General features: G+C 41.8%; 1 protein-coding gene across 1 annotated transcript in view; it reads right to left on the bottom strand.

Moving 5' to 3' along the window:
- LOC126249765 (uncharacterized) overlaps window positions 1–27691 on the bottom strand; it is a 292289-nt gene that overhangs the window by 40531 nt on the left and 224067 nt on the right. Inside the window, exon 2 of the mRNA XM_049951455.1 lies at window positions 1972–2132. Within this exon, the coding sequence (XP_049807412.1) occupies window positions 1972–2131 (160 nt within the window). The 5' untranslated portion in view covers window position 2132. The remainder of the gene's footprint in view (window positions 1–1971; window positions 2133–27691) is intronic.

The following is a 27691-nucleotide window of genomic DNA, read 5'->3' on the forward strand; positions in this document are numbered from 1 at the left end:
AATTCACTTGTATCTGCAGGTTAAAGCTGGCTTCAAGGAAACTATGGTATGCAATAAAGCTTGATTATTGCACTCCATGGCATATAAAAACGCCGAGTCGAGAGACTGTGCCGCTTAAGTCGATATTTCAGTACAATGACGGTTGTTTAAATAAAAAAGGGGATACGTCAGTCATTTTCTATTACAATTTTCTATTAGTTGCCTTCATCCTATGATTACAGATTGGTGGTATAACACTGCATACTTCCTCACGAGCCTGTGGGACTAACTATAAGGTTTGGGAATAACGATATTGAGAATTATACAGATTTTTCAATATATCTCAGAACATCAATTGAGTGACATATCCTCTTTTTTGACTGGAATACTCTCTTTCAAATTCTAAAGGTGGCAGGGGTAAAATACAGGGAGCGAAAGGCTGTTGTACAGAATTTGTACAGAAAGCAGATGGCAGTTATAAGAATCGAGTGGCATGAAAGGGAAGCAGTGGTTCGGAAGGGAGTGAGACAGAGTTGTAGCCTATCCTCGATGCTATTCGCTCTGTATATTGAGCAAACAGTAAAAGAAGCAAAAGAAAAGTTCGGAGTAGGCATTAAAATCCATGGAGAAGAAATAAAAACTTTGAGGTTCACCGACGGCATTGTAATTCTGTCAGAGACAGCAAAGGACTTGGAAGAGCAGTTGAACGGAATGGACAGTGTCTTGAAAGGAGAGTATAAGATGAACATCAACAAAAGCAAAACGACGATAATGGAATGTAGTCGAATTAAGTCGGGTGATGCTGAGGGAATTAGATTAGGTTCAAATGGTTCAAATGGCTCTGAGCACTATGGGACTTAACATCTGTGGTCATCAGTCCCCTAGAACTTATAACTACTTAAACCTAACTAACCTAAGGACATCACACATCCATGCCCGAGGCAGGACTCGAACCTGCGACCGTAGCAGTCGCGCGGTTCCGGACTTAGCGCCTAGAACTGCTAGACCACCGCGGCCGGCGATTAGATTAGGAAATGAGACACTTAATGTAGTAAAGGAGTTTTGCTATTTGGGGAGCAAAATAACTGATGGTGGTCGAAGTAGAGAGGATATAAAATGTAGACTGGCAATGGTAAGGAAAGCGTTTCTGAAGAAGAGAAAATTGTTAACATCGAGTATTGATTTAAGTGTCAGGAAGTCGTTTCTGAAAGTATTTGTACGGAGTGTAGACATGTATGGAAGTGAAACATGGACGGCCGGCCGAAGTGGCCGTGCGGTTAAAGGCGCTGCAGTCTGGAACCGCGAGACCGCTACGGCCGCAGGTTCGAATCCTGCCTCGGGCATGGATGTTTGTGATGTCCTTAGGTTAGTTAGGTTTAACTAGTTCTAAGTTCTAGGGGACTAATGACCTCAGCAGTTGAGTCCCATAGTGCTCAGAGCCATTTGAACCATTTTTGAAACATGGACGATAAATAGTTTGGACAAGAAGGGGATAGAAGCTTTCGAAATGTGATGCTACAGAAGAATGCTGAAGATTAGATGGGTAGATCACGTAACTAATGAGGAGATATTGAATAGAATTGAGGAGAAGAGGAGTTTGTGGCACAACTTGAGTAGAAGAAGGGATCGGTTGGTAGGACATGTTCTGAGGCATCAAGGGATCACCAATTTAGTACTGGAGGGCAGCGTGGAGGGTAAAATTCATAGAGGGAGAACAAGAGATGAATACACTAAGCAGATTCAGAAGGATGTAGGCTGCAGTAGGTACTGGGAGATGAAGAAGCTTGCACAGGATAGAGTAACATGGAGAGGTGCATCAAACCAGTCTCAGGACTGAAGACCACAATAACAACAACAACATCCCCTTTTTGATCTCAACGCCTCAAATGTGCTGTTGTGTTGTGTACCAATGCAGTAACGCTGTTGAAATCGTTACAACGTGTACCAGTGTACAAGTATCGAAACTGATAAATGGGGCTTGAAGTGTCACACCTGTGTGGACGTCGTCGTCGTCCGCCTTGTGGCCGGGCGGCAGGCGCTGCTGCCAGGCTTCTGCGCCGGGCGGCCGCCCCCAGGCCACGGCAGACTCGTCTCGCACGTAGGGCGCCGCCAGCACCGCCGGCGCCATCAACACCAGCAGCCAGCACAGCATCCTGCAACCGACACCTCCTCCTCATTCTCTCTTCCTCATACTCTTTCACAGTTGTATATTACACGTATCGCCTCCGAGACACAAAGGAAGCTGGTTGAAATTTCAATGGTAGGGGAAGAAATATCAGTCAGAGAGGAATTGTTTATTGTTTGATGGCTTGTTTTGCACATATATTACTGGTCATTAAAACTGATACACAAAGAAGAAAGGCAGATGATAAACGAGTATTCATTGCACAAATATATTATATTAGAACTGGCATGTGATTATATTTTCACGCAGTTTGGGTTAAAAGATCCTGAGAAATCAGTACCCAGAACAACCATCTCTGGCCGTAATAACGGCCTTGATACGCCTGGGCATTGAGCCAAACAGAGCTTGGATGGCGTGTACAGGTACAGCTGCCCATGCAGCTTCAACACGATACCGCAGTTCATCAAGAGTAGTGGCTGGCGTATTGTGACTAGCCATTTGCTCGGCCACCATTGACCAGACGTTTTCAATTGGTGAGAGATCTGGAGAATGTGCTGGCCAGAGCAGCAGTCGAACATTTTCTGTATGCGGTCGTGCATTATCCTGCTGAAATGTAGGGTTTTGCAGGGATCCAATGAAGGGTAGAGCCACGGGTCGTAACACATCCGCAATGTAACGTCCACTATTCAAAGTGCCGTCAATGTGAACAAGAGGTCACCGAGACGTGTCAACCCATACCATCACGCCGGGTGATATGCCAGTATGGCGATGACGAATACACGCTTCCAATGTGCGTTCACCGCGATGTCGCCAAACACGGATGCAACCATCATGATGCTGTAAACAGAGCCTGGATTCATCCGAAAAAATTACGTTTTGCCATTCGTGCACCCAGGTTCAACGTTGAGTACACCATCGCAGGCGGTCCTGTCTGTGATGCAGCGTCAAGGGTAACCGCAGCCACGGTCTCCGAGCTGATAGTCCATGCTGCTGCAAACGTCGTCAAGCTGTTCGTGCAGATGGTTGTTGCCTTGCAAACGTCCCCACCTGTTGACTCAGGGATCGAGACGTGGCTGCACGATCCGTTACAGCCATGCGGATAAGATGCCTGTCATCTCGACTGCTAGTGATACGAGGCCGTTTGGATCCAACACGGCGTTCCGTATTACCCTCCTGAACCCACCGATTCCATATTCTGCTAACAGTCATAGGATCTCGACCAACGCGAGCAGCAATGTCGCGATACGATAAACCGCAATCGCGATAGGCTACAATCCGACCTTAATCAAAGTGGGAAACGTGATGGTACGCATTTCTCCACCTTACACGAGCCATCACAACAATGTTTCACCAGGAAACGCCGGTCAACTGCTGTTTGTGTATGAGAAATCGGTTGGAAAGTTTCGTTATGTCAGCACGTTGTAGGCGTTGCCACCGGCGCCAACCTTGTGTGAATGCTCTGAAAAGCGAATCATTTGCATATCACAGCATCTTCTTCCTGTGGGTTAAATTTCGCGTCTGTAGCACGTCATCTTCGTAGTGTAGCAATTTTAATGGCCAGTAGTGTACATACACGTTATTACTCGGCATTTCACTGTTAATTGCCTGGCAGAGCAACCTTCCAGCTACACTGAGATGACCAAAGTCACGGGATAGCGACATGCGCGTATAGAAATGGCGGTGCAATGCAGTGGTGGAGGTGTCATTCTAGTCAGGTGATTAATGTGAAAAGGTTTCCGACGTGACTATGGCCTCACGACGAGATTAAACAGGCTTTGAACTCGGAATGGTAGTTGCAGGTACACATGTTCTATTTCGAGAATAGTTATGGAATTCAATATTTCGAGATCCACAGTGTCAAGAGTGTGCAGAGAATACCGTATTTCTGCCACGGACAATGGAATGGCCGACAGACTTCACTTAACGACCGAGAGCAGCGGTTGTTAGCAAGGCACTGTGCCACTTGGTGGTGGCTCCTTAATGGTGTGGGCTGTGTTTACATGGAATGCAGTGGGTATTCTGGTCCAAATGAAAATGGCAGTGTTCGGCTACTAAGAGACCATTTGCAGCCATTTATGGACTTCATGTTCCCAGACAAGTATCGAATTTTTATGGATGACAATGTGGTATCTCATCGGGTCACAGTTGTTCTTGATTAGTTTGGAGAACGTTCTGGGCAATTCGAACGAATGGTTTGGCCACCCAAGACTCCCGACATCAATTTATGGGACATAATCGAGAGGTCAGTTCGTGCACAAAATCCTGCATCGACAACACTTTCGCAATTATGGACTGCTATAGACGCAGCAGGGCTCAGCATTTCTGCTGGGCACTTGCAACTACTTGTTGAGTCCATAAAAGTCGAGTTGCAGCACTACGCGAGGCAGATGGAGGTTCGACACGCTATTGGGAGGTATCCCATGATTTTTGTCACCTCTGTGTATTTCTTCACCATTCCACTCTTGAAGAGCGTGCGGGAAAAACGAACACTGAAATCTTCTTGTGATTTTATTATGACGATCATTACCTCTTCGTGTTCAGGTGATAGAAATATCATGACGACACCCAGTCGCAACGAAACACACGTTTGCTTTAACGATTACCACCCCATTTTGCGTATTATATCCTTGGCAATCTCTCTCCTAATTCGCAATCGTACAAAACAAGATGCCCTTCTTCGAACTTTCTCGATGTCCTCCGTCAATCCCATCTGATGATGATGATCACACATCGCGTAGCAACTCTCCAGCAGAGGACGGAGAATCGTAGTGTAGACAGCCTATTTAGTAGGCCTGGTGCACCTTCTAAGTGTTCTGCCAATAAATCACATCTTTGGTTCCGTTTTCCCTCAATATTATCAATGTGGTCGTTCCAATTTTAGTGTTTCGTAATCCCTACGTACTTAGTTGAATAGACAGCCTTTCGACTTGTGTGGTTTACTGTGTAACCGAAATTTTGCGGATTTCTTTTAGGTGAATGGCCTTTCAGATCATGATGCACAAATTTTAACTTTAAAAGATTTTTGTGCTGCAACATGTGTTAAATATAGTCATCAGCTGTTCAGGAAAGCTGATCCAGTTGCTGTAGAGACCTTTGTAAACCTTATAAAGGAACAAGAGTGGCAAGATGTTTATAGCGCTGATACAGTACACGATAAATATAATGCTTTTCTCAAGACTTTTCTCATGCTCTTTGAAATTTGCTTTCCGTTAGAACGTTTAAAACAGGGTACTAGCACAAACAGGCAGCCTGGGTGGCTGACTAGAGGAATAAGAATATCTTGTAGAACAAAGTGGCAATTATATCAAAACGTTAGAAACAGTCAAAATCTAAATGCAGCAGCCCATTACAAACAGTACTGTAAGGTGCTTAAAAATGTTATTAGGAAGGCAAGAAGTATGTGGTATGCACATAGAATAGCTAAGTCTCAGGATAAAATTAAAACAATATGGTCAGTCGTAAAGGAAGCTGCTGGTCTGCAGAGACAGGTCGTGGATATAGAATCAGTGCGTACTGGGAATGTCCGTGTTACTGATAAGTCGCATATATGTACAGTATTTAATAATCACTTTCTGAATATAGCAGGTGAACTAAATAGAAACCTAGTCCCAACAGGGAATCATATAGCGCTCTTAGAAAAAAGTGTTCCGAGACTGTTATCTGAAATGGTCCTCCATGATACTGACAAGAGGGAGATTGAGTTAATAATTAAATCACTAAAGACCAAGAACTCTCATGGATATGACGGGGTATCTAGCAGAATACTGAAGTATTGTTCTATGTATGTTAGCCCAGTTCTCAGCCATATCTGTAACTTTTCCTTTAGGAGTGGTCGGTTTCCTGACCGATTAAATTACTCGGTAGTGAAGCCACTTTATAAAAAGGGAGACATTGATAATGTTGACAATTTTAGACCTATTTCTATGCCATCAGTGTTTGCTAAAGTTATCGAGAAGGTTGTATATACAAGGTTACTGGAGCATTTAAATTCACATAATTTGCTGTCAAATGTTCAGTTTGGTTTTAGAAATGGTTTAACAACTGAAAATGCTATATTCTCTTTTCTCTGTGATGTTTTGGACGGATTAAATAAAAGGTTGCGAACGCTAGGTGTTTTCTTTGATTTAACGAAGGCTTTTGACTGTGTTGACCACAAAATATTACTGCAGAAGTTGGACCATTATGGAGTAAGGGGAGTAGCTTACAATTGGTTCGCCTCTTACTTTAAGAACAGAAAGCAGAGGGTAATTCTCCGCAATATTGAAAGTGGTAGTGATGTTCAGTCCCAATGGGGCACTGTTAAGTGGGGCGTTCCCCAAGGGTCGGTGCTGGGGTCACTGCTGTTTCTTATTTATATAAATGATATGCCTTCTAGTATTACAGGTGATTCAAAAATATTTCTGTTTGCTGATGACACCAGCTTGATAGTGAAGGATCTTGTGTGTAATATTGAAACAGTAACAAATAATGTAGTTCATGAAATAAGTTCGTGGCTTGTGGAAAATAATTTGATGCTAAATAACAGTAAGACTCAGTTTTTACAGTTTATAACTCACAATTCAACAAGAACCGATATTTTGATCAGACAGAATAGGCATATTATAAGCGAGACGGAACAGTTCAAGTTCCTAGGCGTTCGGATAGATAGTAAGCTGTTGTGGAGAGCCCATGTCCAGGATCTTGTTCAGAAGCTAAATGCTGCTTTATTTACCATTAGAACAGTATCTGAAATAAGTGACACTTCAACACGAAAAGTAGTCTACTTCGCATATTTTCATACGCTTATGTCGTATGGTATTATTTTTTGGGGTAATTCTTCTGATTCAAAAAGGGTATTTTTGGCTCAAAAACTGGCTGTTCGAGCTATATGTGGTGTAAGTTCGAGAACGTCTTGTCGACCCCTATTCAAAAATCTGGGAATTCTGACATTGCCCTCACAGTATATATTTTCTTTAATGTCGTTTGTTGTTAGCAATATTAGCCTATTCCCAAGAGTTAGCAGCTTTCACTCAGTTAATACTAGGCAGAAATCAAATCTGCATGTAGAATGCACTTCCTTGACTCTTGTGCAGAAAGGAGTGCAGTATTCTGCTGCATCCATTTTCAATAAGCTACCACAAGAACTCAAAAATCTCAGCAGTAGCCCAAACTCTTTTAAGTCTAAACTGAAGAGTTTCCTCATGGCTCACTCCTTCTATTCTGTCGAGGAGCTCCTGGAAGAGCTAAAAAATTAAGCAAATTCCAGTGTTACATTGTTGATTTTCTTCATTTAAACTTACGACTTGTCACCTGAATATGTTTTTTTATATTTCATTTTATCTGTTTCTAATATCGTGTTATAATTTCATGTATTGACTCGTTCCATGACCATGGAGACTTCTCCTTAATTTGGTCCTACGGAACAATAAATAAATAAATAAATTCATGTGGATGATTCCAAGCTTTTAATTATTTAGAGTCAATCGCCACTTTTCACATCATAAAAATATCTTGTCTGGATCATTTTGCAATTGGTTTTAATTTTCTTATGACTTTACAAGAAGGTAAATAACAGCACCATCTGCAAACAATCTAAGAGGGCTGCTCACGTTGTCTCCTAAATTGTTTGTACACATCAGAAACAACAGAGGGCCTGTAACATTTCCTTGGGAACACCAGATGTTACTTCTGCTTTACTCGATGACTTTCCGACAGTTACTAGGAACTGCGATATTTCTGACAGCAAATCACGAATCAATCTCACAAGTGAGGCGATGTGATCAAAAGTCGCTTGTGAGAAAAAGTGTGAAAAGACTTTTAGTTTATTTCAGGTTGTGTAGTAGTTCAATTAGAGATAAATGGGAGGAGACATCTCATCTATAAATAAGACTGCTTGTAGAACACAAATGTATGAAAGTGCGACCCATTCTTGTGTACTGCTAGAGTGTTTGAGATCACCACCAGGTCGGCTTAAGGAAGAAATCGAAGCAATTCAGAGGTGTGAAGCTAGGTTTTTTTATCGGTAGGTTCGATCAACACGCGAGTGCTACGAAGATGCTTCGGAACCTTAAGTAGGAGTACATAGAGGGAAGGCGACGTTCTTTTTGAGAAACAGTATTGAAAAAATTTAGACAATGTGCATTTGAAGCTGACTGCAGAACGATTCTACTGCCACTAACGTACATTTCGCTCGTACGGAGGCATATTGACAGTAGTTTATCATTCGATCTATTTGTGAGGGGAACAGGAAGTGAAATAACTAGTCGGTGGCTGGCGAAGTACACTACTGGCTATTAAAATTGCTACACCACGAAGATGACGGGCTATTGACGCGAAATTTAACGGACAGGAAGAAGACACTGTGATATGCAATTCATTAGCTTTTCAGAGCATTCACACAAGGTAGGCGCCGGTGGCGACACCTACAACGTGCTAACATGAGAAAAGTTTCCAACCGATTTCTCATACACAAACAGCAGTTCACCGGATTTGCCTGGTGAAATGTTGTTGTGATACCTCGTGTAAGCAGGAGAAATGCGTACCATCACGTTTCTGATTTTGATAAAGGTCGGATTGTAGCCTATCGCGATTGCGGTTTATCGTATCGCGACATTGCTGCTCGCGTTGGTCGAGATCCAATGACTATTAGCAGAATGTGGAATCTGTGGGTTCAGGAGGGTAATACGGAACGCCGTGCTGGATCCCAACGGCCTCGTATCACTAGCAGTCGAGATGACAGGCATCTTATCTTCGTAGCTGTAACGGATCGTGCAGCCACGTCTCGATCCCTGAGTCAACAGATGGGGACGTTTTCAAGACAACAACCATCTGCACGAACAGTTCGACGACGTTTGCAGCAGCACGGACTATCAGCTCGGAGACCATGGCTGCGGTTATCCTTGACGCTGCATCACAGACAGGAGCGCCTGCGATGGTGTACTCAACGACGAACTTTGGTGCACGAATGGCAAAACGTCATTTTTTCGGATGAATCCAGGTTCTGTTTACAGCATCATGATGGTCGCATCCGTGTATGGCGACATCACAGTAAGCGCACATTGGAAGCGTGTATTCGTCATCGCCATACTGGCGTATCACCCGTATCACCCAGCGTGATGGTATGGGGTGCCATTGGTTACATGTCTCGGTCACCTCTTGCTCGCACTGACGGCACTTTGAACAGTGGACGTTACATTTCAGATGTGTTACGACCCGTGGCTCTACCCTTCATTCGATCCCTGCAAAACCCGACATTTCAGCGGGATAATGCACGACCGCATGTTGCAGGTCCTGTACAGGCCTTTCTGGATATAGAAAATGTTCGACTGCTGTCCTGGCCAGCTCATTCTCCATATCTCTCACCAATTGAAAACGTCTGGTCAATGGTGGCCGAGCAAATGGCTAGTCACAATACGCCAGCCACTACTCTTGATGAACTGTGGTATCGTGTTGAAGCTGCATGGGCAGCTGTACCTGTACACGCCATCCAAGCTGCGTTTGACTCAATGCCCAGGCGTATCAAGGCCGTTATTACGGCTAGAGTTGGTTGTTCTGGGTACTGATTTCTCAGGATCTATGCACCCAAATTGCGTGAAAATGTAATCACATGTCAGTTTTAGTATAATATATTTGTCCAATGAATACCCGTTTATCATCTGCGTTTCTTCTCGGTGCAGCAATTTTAATGGCCAGTAGTGTATGTATGTAGATGTAACTTTTTCCAGTTGCTCTTACGACACATACTAATGAAAAGAAAAATTCCGATACTAAGAGAACAAGTTGAATATTTATCAGAATAGCAGTGAAATACTGGGTTAGCTAAGTTAAAGTTGAGCTTATTTTCCATCTTAGTTGTTTAAAGCCTGTTTCATTTTGGCTAGCGCTTTTTCTGTTGAGCTGGCTCCATTCATAAAATTGTATTATGGAAAGTACACATGTACGGTTGACATAAGGTCTTCAGTGGACTCAAGACGTTTTCCAAACATATTTCGTTAAATACGGTTTCAAACAGAATTCAGAGTGTATCAAATCAGATGAATGAGTTGGTTATACCAAAAATTCGTGTTCCATATCGTTCAGTTTTCCCATGCAAAAAATACTAGTGGACTTCAGTTTTAAGTCACACATTACTCATATTATGGCTGGCCAAGTATCTTCTATTCAATGCTACACTGTACTTCAAAGTGGCACAAATACATGACACTATTTTTCAACATAGTCACGAAGTTTCTGTATACAACGATCGGAGTGTTCTACGAATCGTTCAATTTCTCCACGATAGCAATCTGCTTTTTGGTCACGGCGACATTCGAAAACCAATTTGTAAACGTCCTGTCACTGAAGAATCTCTTTCACCCCAGACGTTCTTTCATCTTGCCAAGAATATGGGTATCGCATGGCGCAATATCTTCCTTTCTTCCCGATCACCATCACCCCCGTCTATGCCACCTTGGTCAAATTATTGGTGCCGTTTCACTGTGGCTGGATGCTACGTTAGTCTTGGTCCATATAGCACTGTATTTTTACGGTAAATCTGTGTGAAACCTAGAAGTTTCGCCAAAAACAACCGTGCTATCCCGCGTACTTCTATTTCGGTGAACGTATCCATTTCATTCCCACACTGTGGAGCACCCGCTATCGGTGCTGCAGCATATCTGTGTCTGCAGGGAACATGGAACATGTGCTCTATTCTGACCACTCTCGTTGCGGACTTGGCCAAAAATGAAAGTGATAGGAGTGGGAGCAGATAGCAAAGCGTATGGAAAAAACGGGATTTTTGGAACTGGTTGGATGCATCGTGAGTCATCTTTACGTTACCCTATAAATAAACCGAAATAATGCTCAATATATTGTACTGGTTAATATTTTCATAAAAGTCATAAAAAGGAAAGGAAAGGAAAATTTGGTTTCGCAAATAAATTTCCAAGAAACGATTGTGCTTATAGCATCCACGTGGACCCTACGAATAATTTTCCTAGAAGGAATTGTAATTGATGTATACAGGAATTCGTATTTAATTAATTTCGTAATTGAGTAGCCCTCGGCAGCTGCACGCTAGCAGTAGGTTCCAGTACGTTCCGACTGAACAAAAACTATACGAGAATAACTATCAGGCGTCCGGCCAGATATCGCAATCAACGGGCTCAGTACTATGTCACAAAACATGTTACTTTCGTAAGATGTCATGATGAACTGAATTTCTGAATATAACTAATCAGTGCAGTTGATGATGCCATTGTGAGGATTCGCTGAAATATTGTGATGTTGAACACTTCAGTGTTTCTCTCATCATTAACCCCAAATAAAACTAAACAATCACATAACAAAAGCGCAAGTCCGTTGATACCAAAGCCATCTTTGTGCCAGGGCGATGAATTTTCTCTGTGCCCTCGTACTCCAACAAGTGGTTGACAGAAGTGCTCATGTTATTTACAAACTGTGTATTAAACAGTGTGAGCAGCGCAGACAGAAATGGTTGCTAAAACTATAGTTGTGAACAGAAAGATAATGACAAAAAAAAATGGCTCTGAGCACTATAGGACTTAACTGCTGAGGTCATCAGTCCCCTAGAACTACTTAAACGCAACTAACCTAAGGACATCACACACATCAATCCCCGAGGCAGGATTCGAACCTGCGACCGTAGCGGTCTCGCGGTCCCAGACTGTAGCGCCTAGAACCGCTCGGCCGCCCCGGCCGGCAATGACAAATGAAATGTGCATGGCTAGGTGCGAAAATGCGATAGCTTTTGCATATAGTGTTAGTGGTCTGCCATTGAGTGTTACATGCGTTAAATACCTAGCCGTAACATTAAAAAGAGGTGTGAAGTAGAGATTGTAGGTAGGTATAACGGACGAATTAGGTTTATTGAGGAGTTCTGGTAAAGTGAGCTGCTTCTGCAACGGAGATAGGGTACAGTAATCTCGGGCGAAATATCTTTATCTTACTAATCCGGAGATCGAAGAAATCTAGTGCCATGGTGTTAAACTTGTACCATCCTTGTCTAGTCATAGGAGTGTCTTACAGAAATTCCCAGGTCCCTTGCATGGAATTCTTTGGAAGAAAGGCGGCACTCTGTTCGAGAGCTACTGTTACAGAGATTTAGAGGAACAATATTGGAGACCAGTTGTAAAAAATTCAATCACCGCTAACGTATTTGTTATGGAAAGGCCATAAGAATAATATCAGACAAATCAGAGACAAAAATATTGCGTACAGAACATCTTTCAGCGCACCATGCATGGTAATCTCTGTACCAGGCTAAGAATTTCAGGAAAACCTCGTAAAAAGTAAATCAGTGTGGGGGAACAGGGAATTGTTTTCTCCTTCTCCCAACTGAGAGACCAGCGTAGGAACAAGTACCTCACATAGCTCAGGTGGTTTTCCCCAACGTCCTCGCAAGTTCCTAAGTCATTCTCCAGAATTGTCTTTGTGACGGGCTCCAGGTGAAAACGTACACTTAGGACTGCGAGAAAAATTCGGTTTTAGGAACTGGACAATAGTCCTCTATGTGAAGCTCTGTGTATGCAGCGCGAGGTAGAAGGGCGTCAGGCGAATCTGCCCATCAAACTGAGTATCAAGCCTTTAACTTATATGCACCTCAGATACAGAAGACAAACTTTTTAGAGTGAAATTATTTGTGTACAGGTAATTAGCAAGCGTACTAAAGATAGCCTAAAGGCACGTCTGTGGAGGTCACAGGCCACAATACTTGTTCACTGGAAACCAAAAGAGATTAACCAAACTCTACAATACCGAAACGAAGCAAGGACAAAAGGTGTAAGTGTATTTACGACGTCTGTGAAATCTTAATAGCGTCCTGTCATTAACAAATATAGCACAGCACCATACTTATAAGATACAACAAGGAGCATTTACCAAACACTTGCCTGCCGCGATTATGGGACGTTAGCTCAAGTATACCAATTTTTTCTACTTAATCCTATCATCCTGTAAATTATTAAATTTTAAACTATTGGTAATGAAAAAACTACACCCCATCCCCTGGCCTTTCCTCCAAGACATAACTCGGGATGTTGTACCAATTTACGGGAAGACAGCTGGCAAATATAATCTCGGTGACAGCATAGTTCAACTCCTATCTTCGCAGTCAATCATCTACCAATAGAGCTACATAGAGGATTCGGAAAAACAATGCGAGCACCAAAACATTTCTATCTCTGACCTCCTTTAATGTCCAAAACAGTCTGAATTCTCCTGGAAATTGTTTCATGTAAGTCCTAAATGGCAGTCAATCAGACTATACATTATTCCTCACAAAGAATTTGTTTCAATTCTCTGACATATTCCAGAGAAAATCAAAAAGCTGTTAACTGATTTTCCAAAAAAAAAAAAAAACGCGGTTATGTCATATTTTGGGAATCTGGTTAATGTAGAAGACCGCCGCGCGGGATTAGCCGAGCGGTCTTAGGCGCTCCAGTTATGGACTGTACGGCTGGTCCCGGCGGAGGTTCGAGTCCTCTCTCGGGCATGGGTGTGCGTGTTTGTCCTTAGGACAATTTAGGTTTAGTAGTGTGTAAGCTTAGGGACTGATGACATTAGCAGTTAAGTCCCATAAGATTTCACACACATTTCAACATTTTGTTTTGTTGAAGACCAGGGAAGTCGCGTTATTTTATGTATCTGCTCATTAAACCAGTACTGAACATTTGTGAAGTTGCAGCAGAGTAAATGGTGATAATCATACTTTGACGGGAAGTGTTTCTACGCCACTAGGTGAACCTTTTCACGTAATATGGTGTCAGAGGTCTTCCCAGTTACATTTCATTCCAGTATGATCACAAGATCACCTAAGGCTTCACTACTGGCGCCCATATCGTCTCCTCAGTTAATACATACACACCGGCTTGTCTGACCATATGAAACGGTTCTACTTTTCAGCTTACTGCTCTTTATTGAAGCCTCTTCCTTGCATTCATCTGTTTTACAACAGGTTTAACAAAGGCTGTTCTGTCACGATCATTTTATCTATACAGTTACCGTATCACTTATTTGTTTGGCACAATGTTCTTTTGGTGCTTATTAAGCTTTCGTTGTACCGATTTGGATCTCTCACGCCTTTCTTCCACTGCTGTACTTAACTGACTTATATGTATGCTGTCGTACAATCAGGCAGATAGACAGGAAATAGATAACCACACTATATTAACAACCATTGTCACGGACGGACCACCTAAGTATGCACCAACAATCTGACTTGCTGGAAGTCTGTTCGTCCTGACGGCAGTTCAACAAAGTTTCAAAGTAATCATAGGAGTAGTAGCGGCTCACAAAGTTTCTAGAAACGTTAGAGGAAACATAAAAGGGAACAGTGAGTTACAAGTTTATTATAAAGGTTAGTTCAAAAATGGGACAGATTTGCTAAGTTGCTCACATTACTTTCTTCAAACTCTGTACTTATACGTCAAGGAACAGCTCAAAACTTCGAGTATAAATTCGTATCTTCTAGCTACTCGGATTTAAAAGGGGATGTCACTTGTCAGAGATGTCTAGACTAGTATTCAGTTGTCCACGGAGGTGGTATAGTGCAGTAACTACTCCGTTCACTGTGCATAATATTGGGCGAGTGTTGCTGTGACATTTGGCGACAGGAGGTAATTCCTTTAGAGGTCATACTGTGATAAATACCGGATTTCGCTTGAGTATCATTATGTTCCATCAAATGAGAGTATCTGCGGTGACAGACACTCGGGGCAACAATTGTGGCCGATAGACGTTCACAACAGACCGAACGACCTGCGCGGGTGTGGATTCACTTCTATAAATCGCTTCCATACACAGTAGGCATTACTTTAGGACATCGGCTATGGAACCCCACGACAACAAAAACGAGAACATAAACTCCGGGGAAAACTGTATCACATATATATTTGGAGTAGAATTGCTCACAAAAGACTCGCTCACTACTGCCCACAAAGTTACAGTAAGCCAAGAGGAAACAAGGGGGGCAGCGAAGGAATGAAAATCTTATCTCCTCAGATTATGCGCAAAAAAATATAACCAGCTGTTGGAGGGATTTAGGTTGGAAGGATCACACGAATCGAGTCTTGGGGAAGAGTGGTGCCAGTTTCAAATGTATTTCACCCATTAATGAGATCGCTTAAAGAAACATTAAATTGATCAATTTCTTTGTGTGCTTAGCTAATTTATATTAATGGAAGACACGGACAAGCCAAAGAAGATCTCTGTGAGTGATGATGGGTTTGTTTGATCGGAATCGTGGAAATACTCTACAAACAGCAGTGATGGGCACTACCGTAAGAGAGCTATACATTTATTAAAGTTTTGTTCACAAAAGTTTTGGACTCAATGTTCAAATACAAGTCAAGAAAAATATATCTTTCTCAGTCAGCTGTCTTGCTTCTTGACCACGACAGAAAAACTGGTGAATTCGGCCTTATATAGAACAGCGCCGACCATCATTTTTCCCACGTATCATCAGCTACTCATCAGCTACTGGAGTATGAAGGGAAGTGGGGGAGAGATGCTTTCTGATTGATTATACTCCTCTGAATATCAATCACACCATGTCTTGCGCAGAACGGCTATTTATTTTTCTATCTGTACGTGCTATATTTATCAATGACGTCACGAAGTCTTCATGACGACTGTGTACAAGGAACTTTGAAAGCTGGTGAAAACTCTAGGACGCTTCATTTACGCCGATAAGGGCCTTTTGGATGTGGTCATTAACGTATTGTATCAGTATGCCTAGAATGAGTTTCTGGATAATCATATTTCTCCGTTCGTCTACCACTGCCCGTACGCCGCCTGTTCTGTCTTCCATTAAGTAGTATTCGCGTCGACTGAACTCAGAGTGTAGCTACTTGACGTGAAAAACAGTCAGGTGCAATGAAAGATAAAACCTCCAGATTTGAGCGTCGTCCGAATTAGCGCACCAGACATCAGCAACAACATCCACGCAATTGGGCGGATCTATCTGTTTTCTCGTTATAGATCAGGATGAACAACGATATGTCGTATGTCGAGAAGCCTTTCTAGTCTATGCCACAGCAGACAAGCTTTTATGATGATCCGCCGGATGACAGAATGTAACTTTTTGTCCAGTCATGTATAGACTGTCGCAGTACAGTTCTTCAGTTCAGAAATCAAGCGATTCGTCATTCAAATCTTAGAAACCAGAGTCTATTATAGTTTACTTAAAAATGTGGATCAAAATAAAATTTATAAAAGAAAGGGTTCCAGCTAATTATCTGTTGTGTATGTTTTACGCAAGAAGAATTTCGGTAGATACAGTAGAAGACCATAATGTGTGCTACTGCGGGTAGCTGAAGATGGTTTATGTTCTGAAGCACATCACAGTATTCACTGAGTGTTTCTACTTATCTTTTTAGACGAATTCTTGTGAAGGACTCCTTTTTCCCTTGTTTGCCTATAGAATGGAAAATTATTATCTTCCGCATTCTACTAAGGCAAAAATAGTAAGAAATATCTGGCACCCTAAATAGATGCTAGGAAAACATTTTATCTCTTTTAGACAGCAATGTTTTTATACGTTATATTCCGTTTGCTAATAATCGTTAATAAGATAAGAATAATAAAACGCATCTATTTCAGAACTATTTCAGTTTCATCATTTTCTGTTTGCCTCTGTCCCTCTGTAGACGCGAAATGGAATATTAGGCATAAATTTTGTCTTTGCGAATAAATAGAAAGATATCAATACTTATGTGTGTTCATTGTATACCAAGTTCCCATCGTAAGACCTAAAACTGCTAACAACGTTGTGTGGGAAACGCCACATAAACACTGAACAGTGAGAGTGCATTACGACATTTAAGTCTCGTCTCTTGTTTGAAAATAAAGTCATGTTTACCTTTCTTTTCGTATGGGCCTGCAGTTCAGGAGCAACTGAAACTACAACTCAATTAAAAGTTTTACCTGCAGCAAAAGAGCGCGACTTTTGGAGAACTCCCAAGTTTTAACTACTTTAGATATATTTTGTAACACGAAACTGTAATAATTTCAACATTTCTGATCGGAGGTACATTACATTTCGTTTTCTGTGAAGTTACGTTTTAATGGTTTTAGAGCAGAGATTTGACTTTTTCCGTAAGCCTGTTAAAAAAATAAAAAGAAACACGTTTCTTATGATGATGTAACGATTACGCTGTCGTTGCATATAGCAATTACTTTATAAAATTTGAAAGCAATTGTATACAGACAGGTCTACTGGTATTTCAAATGTACAAGAATGTTTTCTTCCCAATGATGTCCAGGTAAGGAAATACAAATAGTTAATGTACTCAATAAACAAGAAAGAGCGAGGTGCTGCAGTTATTACAGGTTCCAGTACTCGTCGCAGAGCGGAGATCAAACCGTCATCCTCTACCGTAATGGATGTTTTCGGTTCTTCACAAAAATTCCTTGAAACCAGTCCCGTATATATTATTATTATTTTCGATTATTCCCTTTTGAGAGAGCGATTGAACTAGAGTAGTCATAATTTCTTCTTCTTTCTTCGTTCTTCCCAAATTCTCTTCATACGTTCATTGTGTTCTCTATTGCGTTCTTCCGACCATCTTTTTCCCGTTCTGTTCTCTGCATGTTCTTGTTTAAGTGTGTGTTTCTTTATGATGTTTCTAAACTGTTCTGTATTGTTTATGTTGTCTTGTGTGATCCCCAGTTCTATAATGTCTTCTTCTGGTTCAGCGATCCAGTTTGTCTTGTTTTTGCTCTTGTTTACTATCTCAAAGATTTGTCTTGTGATCCTGCATTTATTCATCCTGCTGATATCTCCATAAAATTTCATCCTTCTCTTTCTAATGGTGTCTGTTATTGCTTCTACGTCTTTGTAAATCTCTCTAGTTGGCCTCTTCATCCAAATTCCTTCCCGAAACATTGGTCCATATATTTTGCTCGGAATTTTTCTTTCCTGCTTCTCAATCTCTCTAATCTTCGTATGACCATGAATCACTGTAATTTCTGCAGCGTAAAGTGCTTCTCGTAGGACTACTGTGTTGTAATGCCTTAGTTTCAAAAAAATTGTTCAAATGGCTCTGAGCACTATGGGAATTAACATCTGAGGTCATCAGTCCCCTAGAACTTTTTTTTTTTTTTTTTTTTTTTTTGGTCATCAGTCTACTGACTGGTTTGATGCGGCCCGCCACGAATTCCTTTCCTGTGCTAACCTCTTCATCTCAGAGTAGCACTTGCAACCTACGTCGTCAATTATTTGCTTGACGTATTCCAATCTCTGTCTTCCTCTACAGTTTTTGCCCTCTACAGCTCCCTCTAGTACCATGGAAGTCATTCCCTCATGTCTTAGCAGATGTCCTATCATTCTGTCCCTTCTCCTTATCAGTGTTTTCCACATATTCCTTTCCTCTCCGATTCTGCGTAGAACCTCCTCATTCCTTACCTTATCAGTTCATCTAATTTTCAACATTCGTCTATAGCACCACATCTCAAATGCTTCGATTCTCTTCTCTTCCGGTTTTCCCACAGTCCATGTTTCACTACCATACAATGCTGTACTCCAGTCGTACATCCTCAGAAATTTCTTCCTCAAATTAAGGCCGGTATTTGATATTAGTAGACTTCTCTTGGCCAGAAATGCCTTTTTTGCCATAGCGAGTCTGCTTTTGATGTCCTCCTTGCTCCGTCCGTCATTGGTTATTTTACTGCCTAGGTAGCAGAATTCCTTAACTTCATTGACTTCGTTACCATCAATCCTGATGTTAAGTTTCTCGCTGTTCTCATTTCTACTACTTCTCATTACCTTCGTCTTTCTCCAATTTACTCTCAAACCATACTGTGCACTCATTAGACTGTTCATTCCGTTCAGCAGATCATTTAATTCTTCTTAACTTTCACTCAGGATAGCAATGTCATCAGCGAATCGTATCATTGATATCCTTTCACCTTGTATTTTAATTCCACTCCTGAACCTTTCTTTTATTTCCACCATTGCTTCCTCGATGTACAGATTGAAGAGTATGGGCGAAAGGCTACAGCCTTGTCTTACACCCTTCTTAATACGAGCACTTCGTTCTTGATCGTCCACTCTTATTATTCCCTCTTGGTTGTTGTGCATATTGTATATGACCCGTCTCTCCCTATAGCTTACCCCTACTTTTTTCAGAATCTCGAACAGCTTGCACCATTTTATATTGTCGAACGCTTTTTCCATGTCGACAAATCCTATGAAAGTGTCTTGATTTTTCTTTAGCCTTGCTTCCATTATTAGCCGTAACGTCAGAATTGCCTCTCTCGTCCCTTTACTTTTCCTAAAACCAAACTGATCGTCACATAGCGCATTCTCAAAAAATGGTTCAAATGGCTCTGAGCACTATGGGACTCAACTGCTGTGGTCATCAGTCCCCTAGAACTTAGAACTACTTAAACCTAAGTAACCTAAGGACATCACACACATCCATGCCCGAGGCAGGATTCGAACCTGCGACCGTAGCAGTCGCACGGTTCCGGACTGCGCGCCTAGAACCGCGAGACCACCGCGGCCGGCTGCGCATTCTCAATTTTCTTTTCCATTCTTCTGTATATTATTCTTGTAAGCAGCTTCGATGCATGAGCTGTTAAGCTGATTGTGCGATAGTTCTCGCACTTGTCAGCTCTTGCCGTCTTCGGAATTGTGTGGATGATGCTTTTCCGAAAGTCAGATGGTATGTCGCCAGACTCATATCTTCTACACACCAACGTGAATAGTCGTATTATTGCCACTTCCCCCAATGATTTTAGAAATTCTGATGGAATGTTATCTATCCCTTCTGCCTTATTTGACCGTAAGTCCTCCAAAGCTCTTTTAAATTCCGATTCTAATACTGGATCCCCTATCTCTTCTAAATCGACTCCTGTTTCTTCTTCTATCACATCAGACAAATCTTCACCCTCATAGAGGCTTTCAATGTATTCTTTCCACCTATCTGCTCTCTTCTCTGCATTTAACAGTGGAATTCCCGTTGCACTCTTAATGTTACCACCGTTGCTTTTAATGTCACCAAAGGTTGTTTTGACTTTCCTGTATGCTGAGTCTGTCCTTCCGACAATCATGTCTTTTTCGATGTCTTCACATTTTTCCTGCAGCCATTTCGTCTTAGCTTCCCTGCACTTCCTATTTATTTCATTCCTCAGCGACTTGTATTTCTGTATTGCTGATTTTCCCGGGACATGTTTGTACTTCCTCCTTTCATCAATCAACTGAAGTATTTCTTCTGTTACCCATGGTTTCTTCGCAGCTACCTACTTTGTACCTATGTTTTCCTTCCCAACTTCCGTGATGGCCCTTTTTAGAGATGTCCATTCCTCTTCAACTGTACTGCCTACTGCGCTATTCCTTATTGCTGTATCTATAGCGTTAGAGAACTTCAAACGTATCTCGTCATTCCTTAGTACTTCCGTATCCCACTTCTTTGCGTATTGATTCTTCCTGACTAATGTCTTGAACTTCAGCCTACTCTTCATCACTACTATATTGTGATCTGAGTCTATATCTGCTCCTGGGTACGCCTTACAATCCAGTATCTGATTTCGGAATCTCTGTCTGACCATGATGTAATCTAATTGAAATCTTCCCGTATCTCCCGGCCTTTTCCAAGTATACCTCCTCCTCTTGTGATTCTTGAACAGGGTATTCGCTATTACTAGCTGAAACTTGTTACAGAACTCAATTAGTCTTTCTCCTCTTTCATTCCTCGTCCCAAGCCCATATTCTCCTGTAACCTTTTCTTCTACTCCTTCTCCTACAACTGCATTCCAGTCGCCCATGACTATTAGATTTTCGTCCCCCTTTACATACTGCATTACCCTTTCAATATCCTCATACACTTTCTCTATCGGTTCATCTTCAGCTTGCGACGTCGGCATGTATACCTGAACTATCGTTGTCGGTGTTGGTCTGCTGTCGATTCTGATTAGAACAACCCGGTCACTGAACTGTTCACAGTAACACACCCTCTGCCCTACCTTCCTATTCATAACGAATCCTACACCTGTTGTACCATTTTCTGCTGCTGTTGATATTACCCGATACTCATCTGACCAGAAATCCTTGTCTCCCTTCCACTTCACTTCACTGACCCCTACTATATCTAGATTGAGCCTTTGCATTTCCCTTTTCAGATTTTCTAGTTTCCCTACCACGTTCAAGCTTCTGACATTCCACGCCCCGACTCGTAGAACGTTATCCTTTCGTTGATTATTCAATCTTTTTCTCATGGTAACCTCCCCCTTGGCAGTCCCCTCCCGGAGATCCGAATGGGGGACTATTCCGGAATCTTTTGCCAATGGAGAGATCATCATGACACTTCTTCAATTACAGGCCACATGTCCTGTGGATACACGTTACGTGTCTTTAATGCAGTGGTTTCCATTGCTTTCTGCATCCTCATGTCGTTGATAATTGCTGATTCTTCCGCCTTCAGGGGCAATTTCCCACCCCTAGGACAAGAGAGTGCCCTGAACCTCTATCCGCTCCTCCGTCCTCTTTGACAAGGCCGTTGGCAGAATGAGGCTGACTTCTTATGCCGGAAGTCTTCGGCCGCCAATGCTGATTATTTATCAAAATTTAGGCAGTGGCGGGGATCGAACCCGGGACCGAAGACGTTTTGATTATGAATCAGAACGCTAACCCCCTTTTTTTTCTATACCACGGGTCTCCCTCTTAGAACTACTTAAACCTAACGAACCTAAGGGCATCACACACATCCATGCCCGAGGCAGGATTCGATCCTACAACCGTAGCGGTCGCGCGGTTCCAGACTGAAGCGCCTAGAACCGCTCGACCACACTGGTCGTCTGCCTTAGTTTCGCATTGACAGAAATACATTTCTTACTATAGTGATTCCAAGTGAGCTTATATGCTTTTTGTAATCTGGAGATTCTATCTTTATTGGCTATTGAGTTCAGTCCTGATGGTTGGATTATCTCTTCCAGATATCTGAAGTGGGCAACTTGTACCACTTTCCCGTATTGAGTAGTAATTGGGAGATTATCTGCAGGTTTGTTTTGCATATACTGTGTTTTCTCGTAGGAGATTGGTAGCCCAGTTTTCTGTAAGATTTCGTGTAGTTTTTCCAATGAAAGTTTGGCTTCCTCTCTATTGTTCGTTAGAATGGCAAGATCGTCCGCGAAAGCCAGACACTTCACCCTAATTCTCTGCTCTTTTTTTATTCCCAAGCTGAATTCCTTTAATTTCCTTTCCCCATGTCCTCAAAAAAATTTTTTTTTCAGAACCATGTTAAACAGAAGGGGGGACATTCCATCTCCTTGCCGAACACCAGTACGTATATGAAATGCTTCTGATGTTTCTCCCATGAATTTAACTTCGGAGGTTGTATCTGTTAAATGCCTGTTGAATAATTGATCTTGTTTTCCTGTCAACCCTGAACTCCTCTATAGTGTGAAATAATAATTGTCTATCTATTAAATCGTGAGCCTTTTTAAAATCGAGAAAAGTTACCACAGTACTTTTATATCTTCTCATTAGCAAAATTGTTTTTAAGTTCCATATCTGTTCGATGCAAGATCGACCTTTGCGAAACCCTACCTGATACTCCCCTATTAACTGATACGCTTGTTCTTCTAGTCTGTTTAACAGGGCCTTTGAAAGAATTTTGTATATTAGAGGGAGCAGGGAGATATATACGGTGTGTGGTGGAGAATACTTCTGATACCTCTGTCATTTCCCCTCTTCATTGTTCCATTCGTGAACTGCGAGTGGGAATAACGACTGTGTCGGTCACTCGCGACAGCTACTCTCCAATATTTTACTTTTCCTGCTGTGTCCAGTGATTGATAAGCTATAATTCTATATTTGCTTAAATTTAGTATATTGACAGACGACATTTCGATATTTAATCTTTACCTTTGCCACGGATTATCTTTGGCTGTCACTTGTAAAATTCTACCACATCGCCTTTTCGTGGTATTTATGTCGCTCTACGACCTCTGACCCGTCAGTCGGCAACACTTAGCGGAACCAGGAGCAGTTCTGAAAATATCCATCTCAGCTATGGATGAAATGTCAGTAACAAAAAAGTTTCATGTACTATAACCACACAATCCAGAACACTCCCCATTAATTTAGCAATCCCTTTGTACCCTTCGTTCTCTCGACGACCTATAATAAAGTGCTGCTAGAAGGGAAGCAGCTTATTTGGGTATTCAGAATAGAATAATACAGGTACCTCATTAGTTGCGTATGCCTTTCCTATGTCATGCGGTTTTTGATAATTTTTTATTCTCTAAATACTTGTCCCAGTAACTACGTTTCCGACTTTCAAGCGATGTTTGAAAGGAAGAATTACATTCTACCTCAGTAAAATATTTTCGGAACACTGAATTCATCATTTCATTGTGTTGTTTGTCAGATTCCTTTTTGGCGCCATTTTGATCACTGAGTGACTGGATACATTTTTGATCTGCTTACCAAGCTCACATAAGACCAACAATTCACAGGATTTTTCGTCAGATTGGCCGACAAAATTTTATCCTACGAATTCATTGATCGCTTCTCATATTGCTCTTCTTTCCCTCATTTCGTCTTCATTCAGCTTCTGTTTGGCAAAAAGCCTTTGAAATCTATTATGACGCTGTCAGTTCTTTCGTAACAACATTCTCAAATAGTTATGGAATCATTGTGGGTCGATCCTTTCTCTCACGAAATTGCACGGCACATACATTTCAAGGGCGTAGTGTAGAACAGTTTTCTATTTTAGCCAGCAGTAATGCACATATCCGTCCTCAGAGATGAATACTTCAGTTTAGATGGTTAGATAATCTGCAGTCTGTTTCTTATTATACTTGATAACCCGAAGATTTTTTTTTATCTTAACACTGCTCTTAACACCTGTAGTCACTAAAGATATAATAACCCTACGATCGGTTCCATAAAATTTCGTGAGAATTACCTCATGTCAGTAACTTGCAGCCACTATATTTTGGAAAAGTTTTCTGGCCATGTTCAGGTGCTCTGTAGACTGAGCTCCTCTATTAAACACCCCGCCGGTGCATGTGTGGTGTACGCACTTGTCGGTGCGCTTGCGTTGCTTGAGCGTATGAGCTTCGCCAGGAAGTCTCTCTGTTGTTAGGAGCGACCTGCGCCGTGAAAACTCGCCTCATCAGTGTCGGATCGATCGTCTTCACGTGGTACAATAGCAGAACGGCGCCAGCTACACTTTTTACAAAAGTGCCTGTGGTGGAATCGCTACATCTCATGGGTAACAGGTTTGGGGCAGAAATGAAAGCACTGTTTGAGCATTCTCTTCACTTTACGTACTTCATTTTTAACGATGATTTTATGAACTATCCTCTGGTGGCAACATTTTAATGGAAGGTGTTGCGGTATGACCACTATACTCAGTTGTTTTGAAACCAGAAGTATTTTGGCAATACGTTGATGGTACATTTATAGTTTAGCTTCATGGCTTGGGCAATCTCCAACAGTTCCTGACACATCTTAACGCCATACGTGAAAAAATAAAAATTGCTGTGGAGAAGCCTTTTTAGACGTCTTACAGCGAGGTAAGTGCGATGGTGCACTTGTGCATTCGGTATTTCCAATATTTCGAAAGCCCCATCATGCCGACCTGCATTTATAGACAATTAGTTTCCACTATCCGACACAAGCAATAGGCGTTACGAAGACATTCATTCGTCTTGTAACATCTCAGATGCCGATAACATGCAAGTAGAGTTGCGCTCTACGAAAACTTCGGTTCAGTAGTTTCGGTGCATTTCATAAATGACGTAGTAGATGGTAGGATTATCGGCAGTATTGATAGAATTGTTAGGGAAAGAAACAAATGAATGTGTAAAAGAGAAAATGGGAGCCGAGGACTTGTCTTTGTTTTTTGTGTGTTTGGTTGTTTGATTTGCACATAATTAGAACTGAACATTGTTCAGTGTTACTCCATTGCGTGTTTTATATCCTTACTGTACATAAATTGCATTTTATGAGTAATAAAAATTAGTTGATCGCGTAACGTCTGCGCTTTTATGCAAGACAAAGCAATTACTTTTGATTCTAGCGCAATTTAATTGGACAAACATAAAAAATATATAAAATTATTGTTGTTATTTTCTATTCAATAGTATATTCTTCATCATGATCAAAGTCAAGAGTTTTCTATCATTATCGATAAATGCGAGAGTTGTTTACAAAACAAAAATGTTTTATATACGTAAGACGAAGTATTGAAGCTATGTTTGATATATTTTTGTTTTTCGTTTTTTTTACCTTTTTGTTGAGGGAATTGTGTTTGCTAGCGCTATATGATAAATTTGTATTTTTTCTTTATTTTTACTGCATCGCTCTTTTTCACGTTGTGAATCAATAATTTACGATTAAAACCTTAACTAAACATTGACAGTTTCAGTTTTGCTATAAATACTATTTATTAGCAACAGATGTTCCATAGGTTACCCGGCGTCTTATGAATTACTGGCGACGCAGTGCAGAAACATGTCCGAGGTGTGTTTACTTTCCTTGATGGGCAGTAACACTAGATGGAATATAGCTATGGGTTACTAATTTTAATAACAGCAAGAAACCCATATGGGCAGAAGCTACATAAATCTTTACATAATGTTCCACACTGCTAGAGGCGAAATTGATTGCTAGTCGTCGTATAAGGCAAATGTTGAGTTCTGTCAGGAAAGGCGACTTCCCAACCACGTTCGCATTTCGGTTTACAGATAGAATATATCTCCCATACCCAGCGTTTTCTTTCATTACTCTTATTTGAGTAGACAAAATAATATCACTGATCCGTTGTTTATATAGTGGAATTTTTTTCAAGCTATTAAGTGGGTACTTACACTACTGGCCATTAAAATTGCTACACCAAGAAGAAATGCAGATGATAAACGAGTATTCATTGGACAAATATATTATACTAGAACTGACATGTGATTACATTTTCACGCAGTTTGGGTGTATAGATCCTGAGAAATCAGTACCCAGAACAACCACCTCTGGCAGTAATAACGGCCTTGATACGCCTGGGCATTGAGTCAAACACAGCTTGGATGGCGTGTACAGGTACAGATGCCCATGCAGCTTCAACACCATACCACAGTTCATCAAGAGTAGTGACTGGCGTATTGTGACGAGCCAGTTGCTCGGCCACCATTGACCAGACGTTTTCAGTAGGTGAGAGATCTGGAGAACGTGCTGGCCAGGGCAGCAGTCGAACATTCTCTGTATCCAGAAAGGCCCGTACAGGTCCTGCAACATTCGGTCGTGCATTACCCTGCTGAAATGTAGGGTTTCGCAGGGATCGAATGAAAGGTTGAGCCACGGGTTGTAACACATCTGAAATGTAATGTCCACTGTTCAAAGTGCCGTCAATGCGAACAAGAGGTGATCGAGATGTGTAACCAATGGCACCCCGTACCATCACGCCGGGTGATACGCCAGTACGGCGATGACGAATACACGCTTCCAATGTGCGTTCACCGCGATGTCACCAAACACGGATGCGACCATCATGATGCTGTAAACATAACCTGGATTCATCCAAAAAAAATGACGTTTTGCCATTTGTACACCCATGTTCGTCGTTGAGTACACCATCGCAGGCGCCCCTGTCTGAGATGCAGCGTCGAGGGTAACTGCAGCCATGGTCTCCGAGCTGATAGTCCATGCTGCTGCAAACGTCGTCGAACTGTTCGTGCAGATAGTTGTGGTCTTGCAAACGTCCCCATCTGTTGACTCAGGGGTCGAGACGTGGCTGCACGATCCGTTACAGCCATGTGGATAAGATGCCTGTCATCTCGACTGCTAGTGATACAAGATCGTTGGGATCCAGCACGGCTTTCCCTATTACCCTGCTGAACCCACCGATTCCATATTCTGCTAACAGTCATTGGATCTCGACCAACGCGAGCAACAATGTCGCGATACGATAAACCGCAATCGTGATAGGCTACAATCCGACCTTTATCAAAATCGGAAACGTGATGGTACGCATTTCTCCTCCTTACACGAGCCATCACAACAACGTTTCACCAGGCAAAGCCGGTCAGCCGCTGTTTGTGTATGAGAAATCGGTTGGAAACTTTCCTCATGTCAGCACGTTGTAGGTGTCGCCATCGGCACCAACATTGTGTGAATGCTCTGAAAAGCTAATCATTTGCATATCACATCATCTTCTTACTGTCGGTTAAATTTCGCGTCTGTAGCACGTCATCTTCGTGGTGTAGCAATTTTAATGGCCAGTAGTGTATTTGCAGTTGTAAAGTAAGCTTTTTTGTAAAATACGTTACAGTAACCAATGCCTGAGTAGTGTTTAATTTGTGTGATGTTGTTAGTGTTCTATGTAGTGCTGGCGGGAAAGGGATTGGATTGGTAAGTGGCATGCACCTTGATGCTGCTTATTGTTGAGAGTATATCGTATCTGTATACATGTCAATGAATCCTCGTGCAGATAATTTCATATCGACGTTGCATCAGTGTTTAGGTAATCCTGCACATACGGCAACGTGTCACAGGATATGGCTGTCTTACAACTAGAACTTAGGACAGGACTCTATTGTAAGACCGTGTTTGATCGCCTAGTGACGTCCACCATGCTGACGTGGCAATCTTCGACATATGGACTGTATAGA

Source organism: Schistocerca nitens, chromosome 3 (assembly GCF_023898315.1).
Source record: "Schistocerca nitens isolate TAMUIC-IGC-003100 chromosome 3, iqSchNite1.1, whole genome shotgun sequence".
Lineage (NCBI taxonomy): Eukaryota > Metazoa > Arthropoda > Insecta > Orthoptera > Acrididae > Schistocerca > Schistocerca nitens.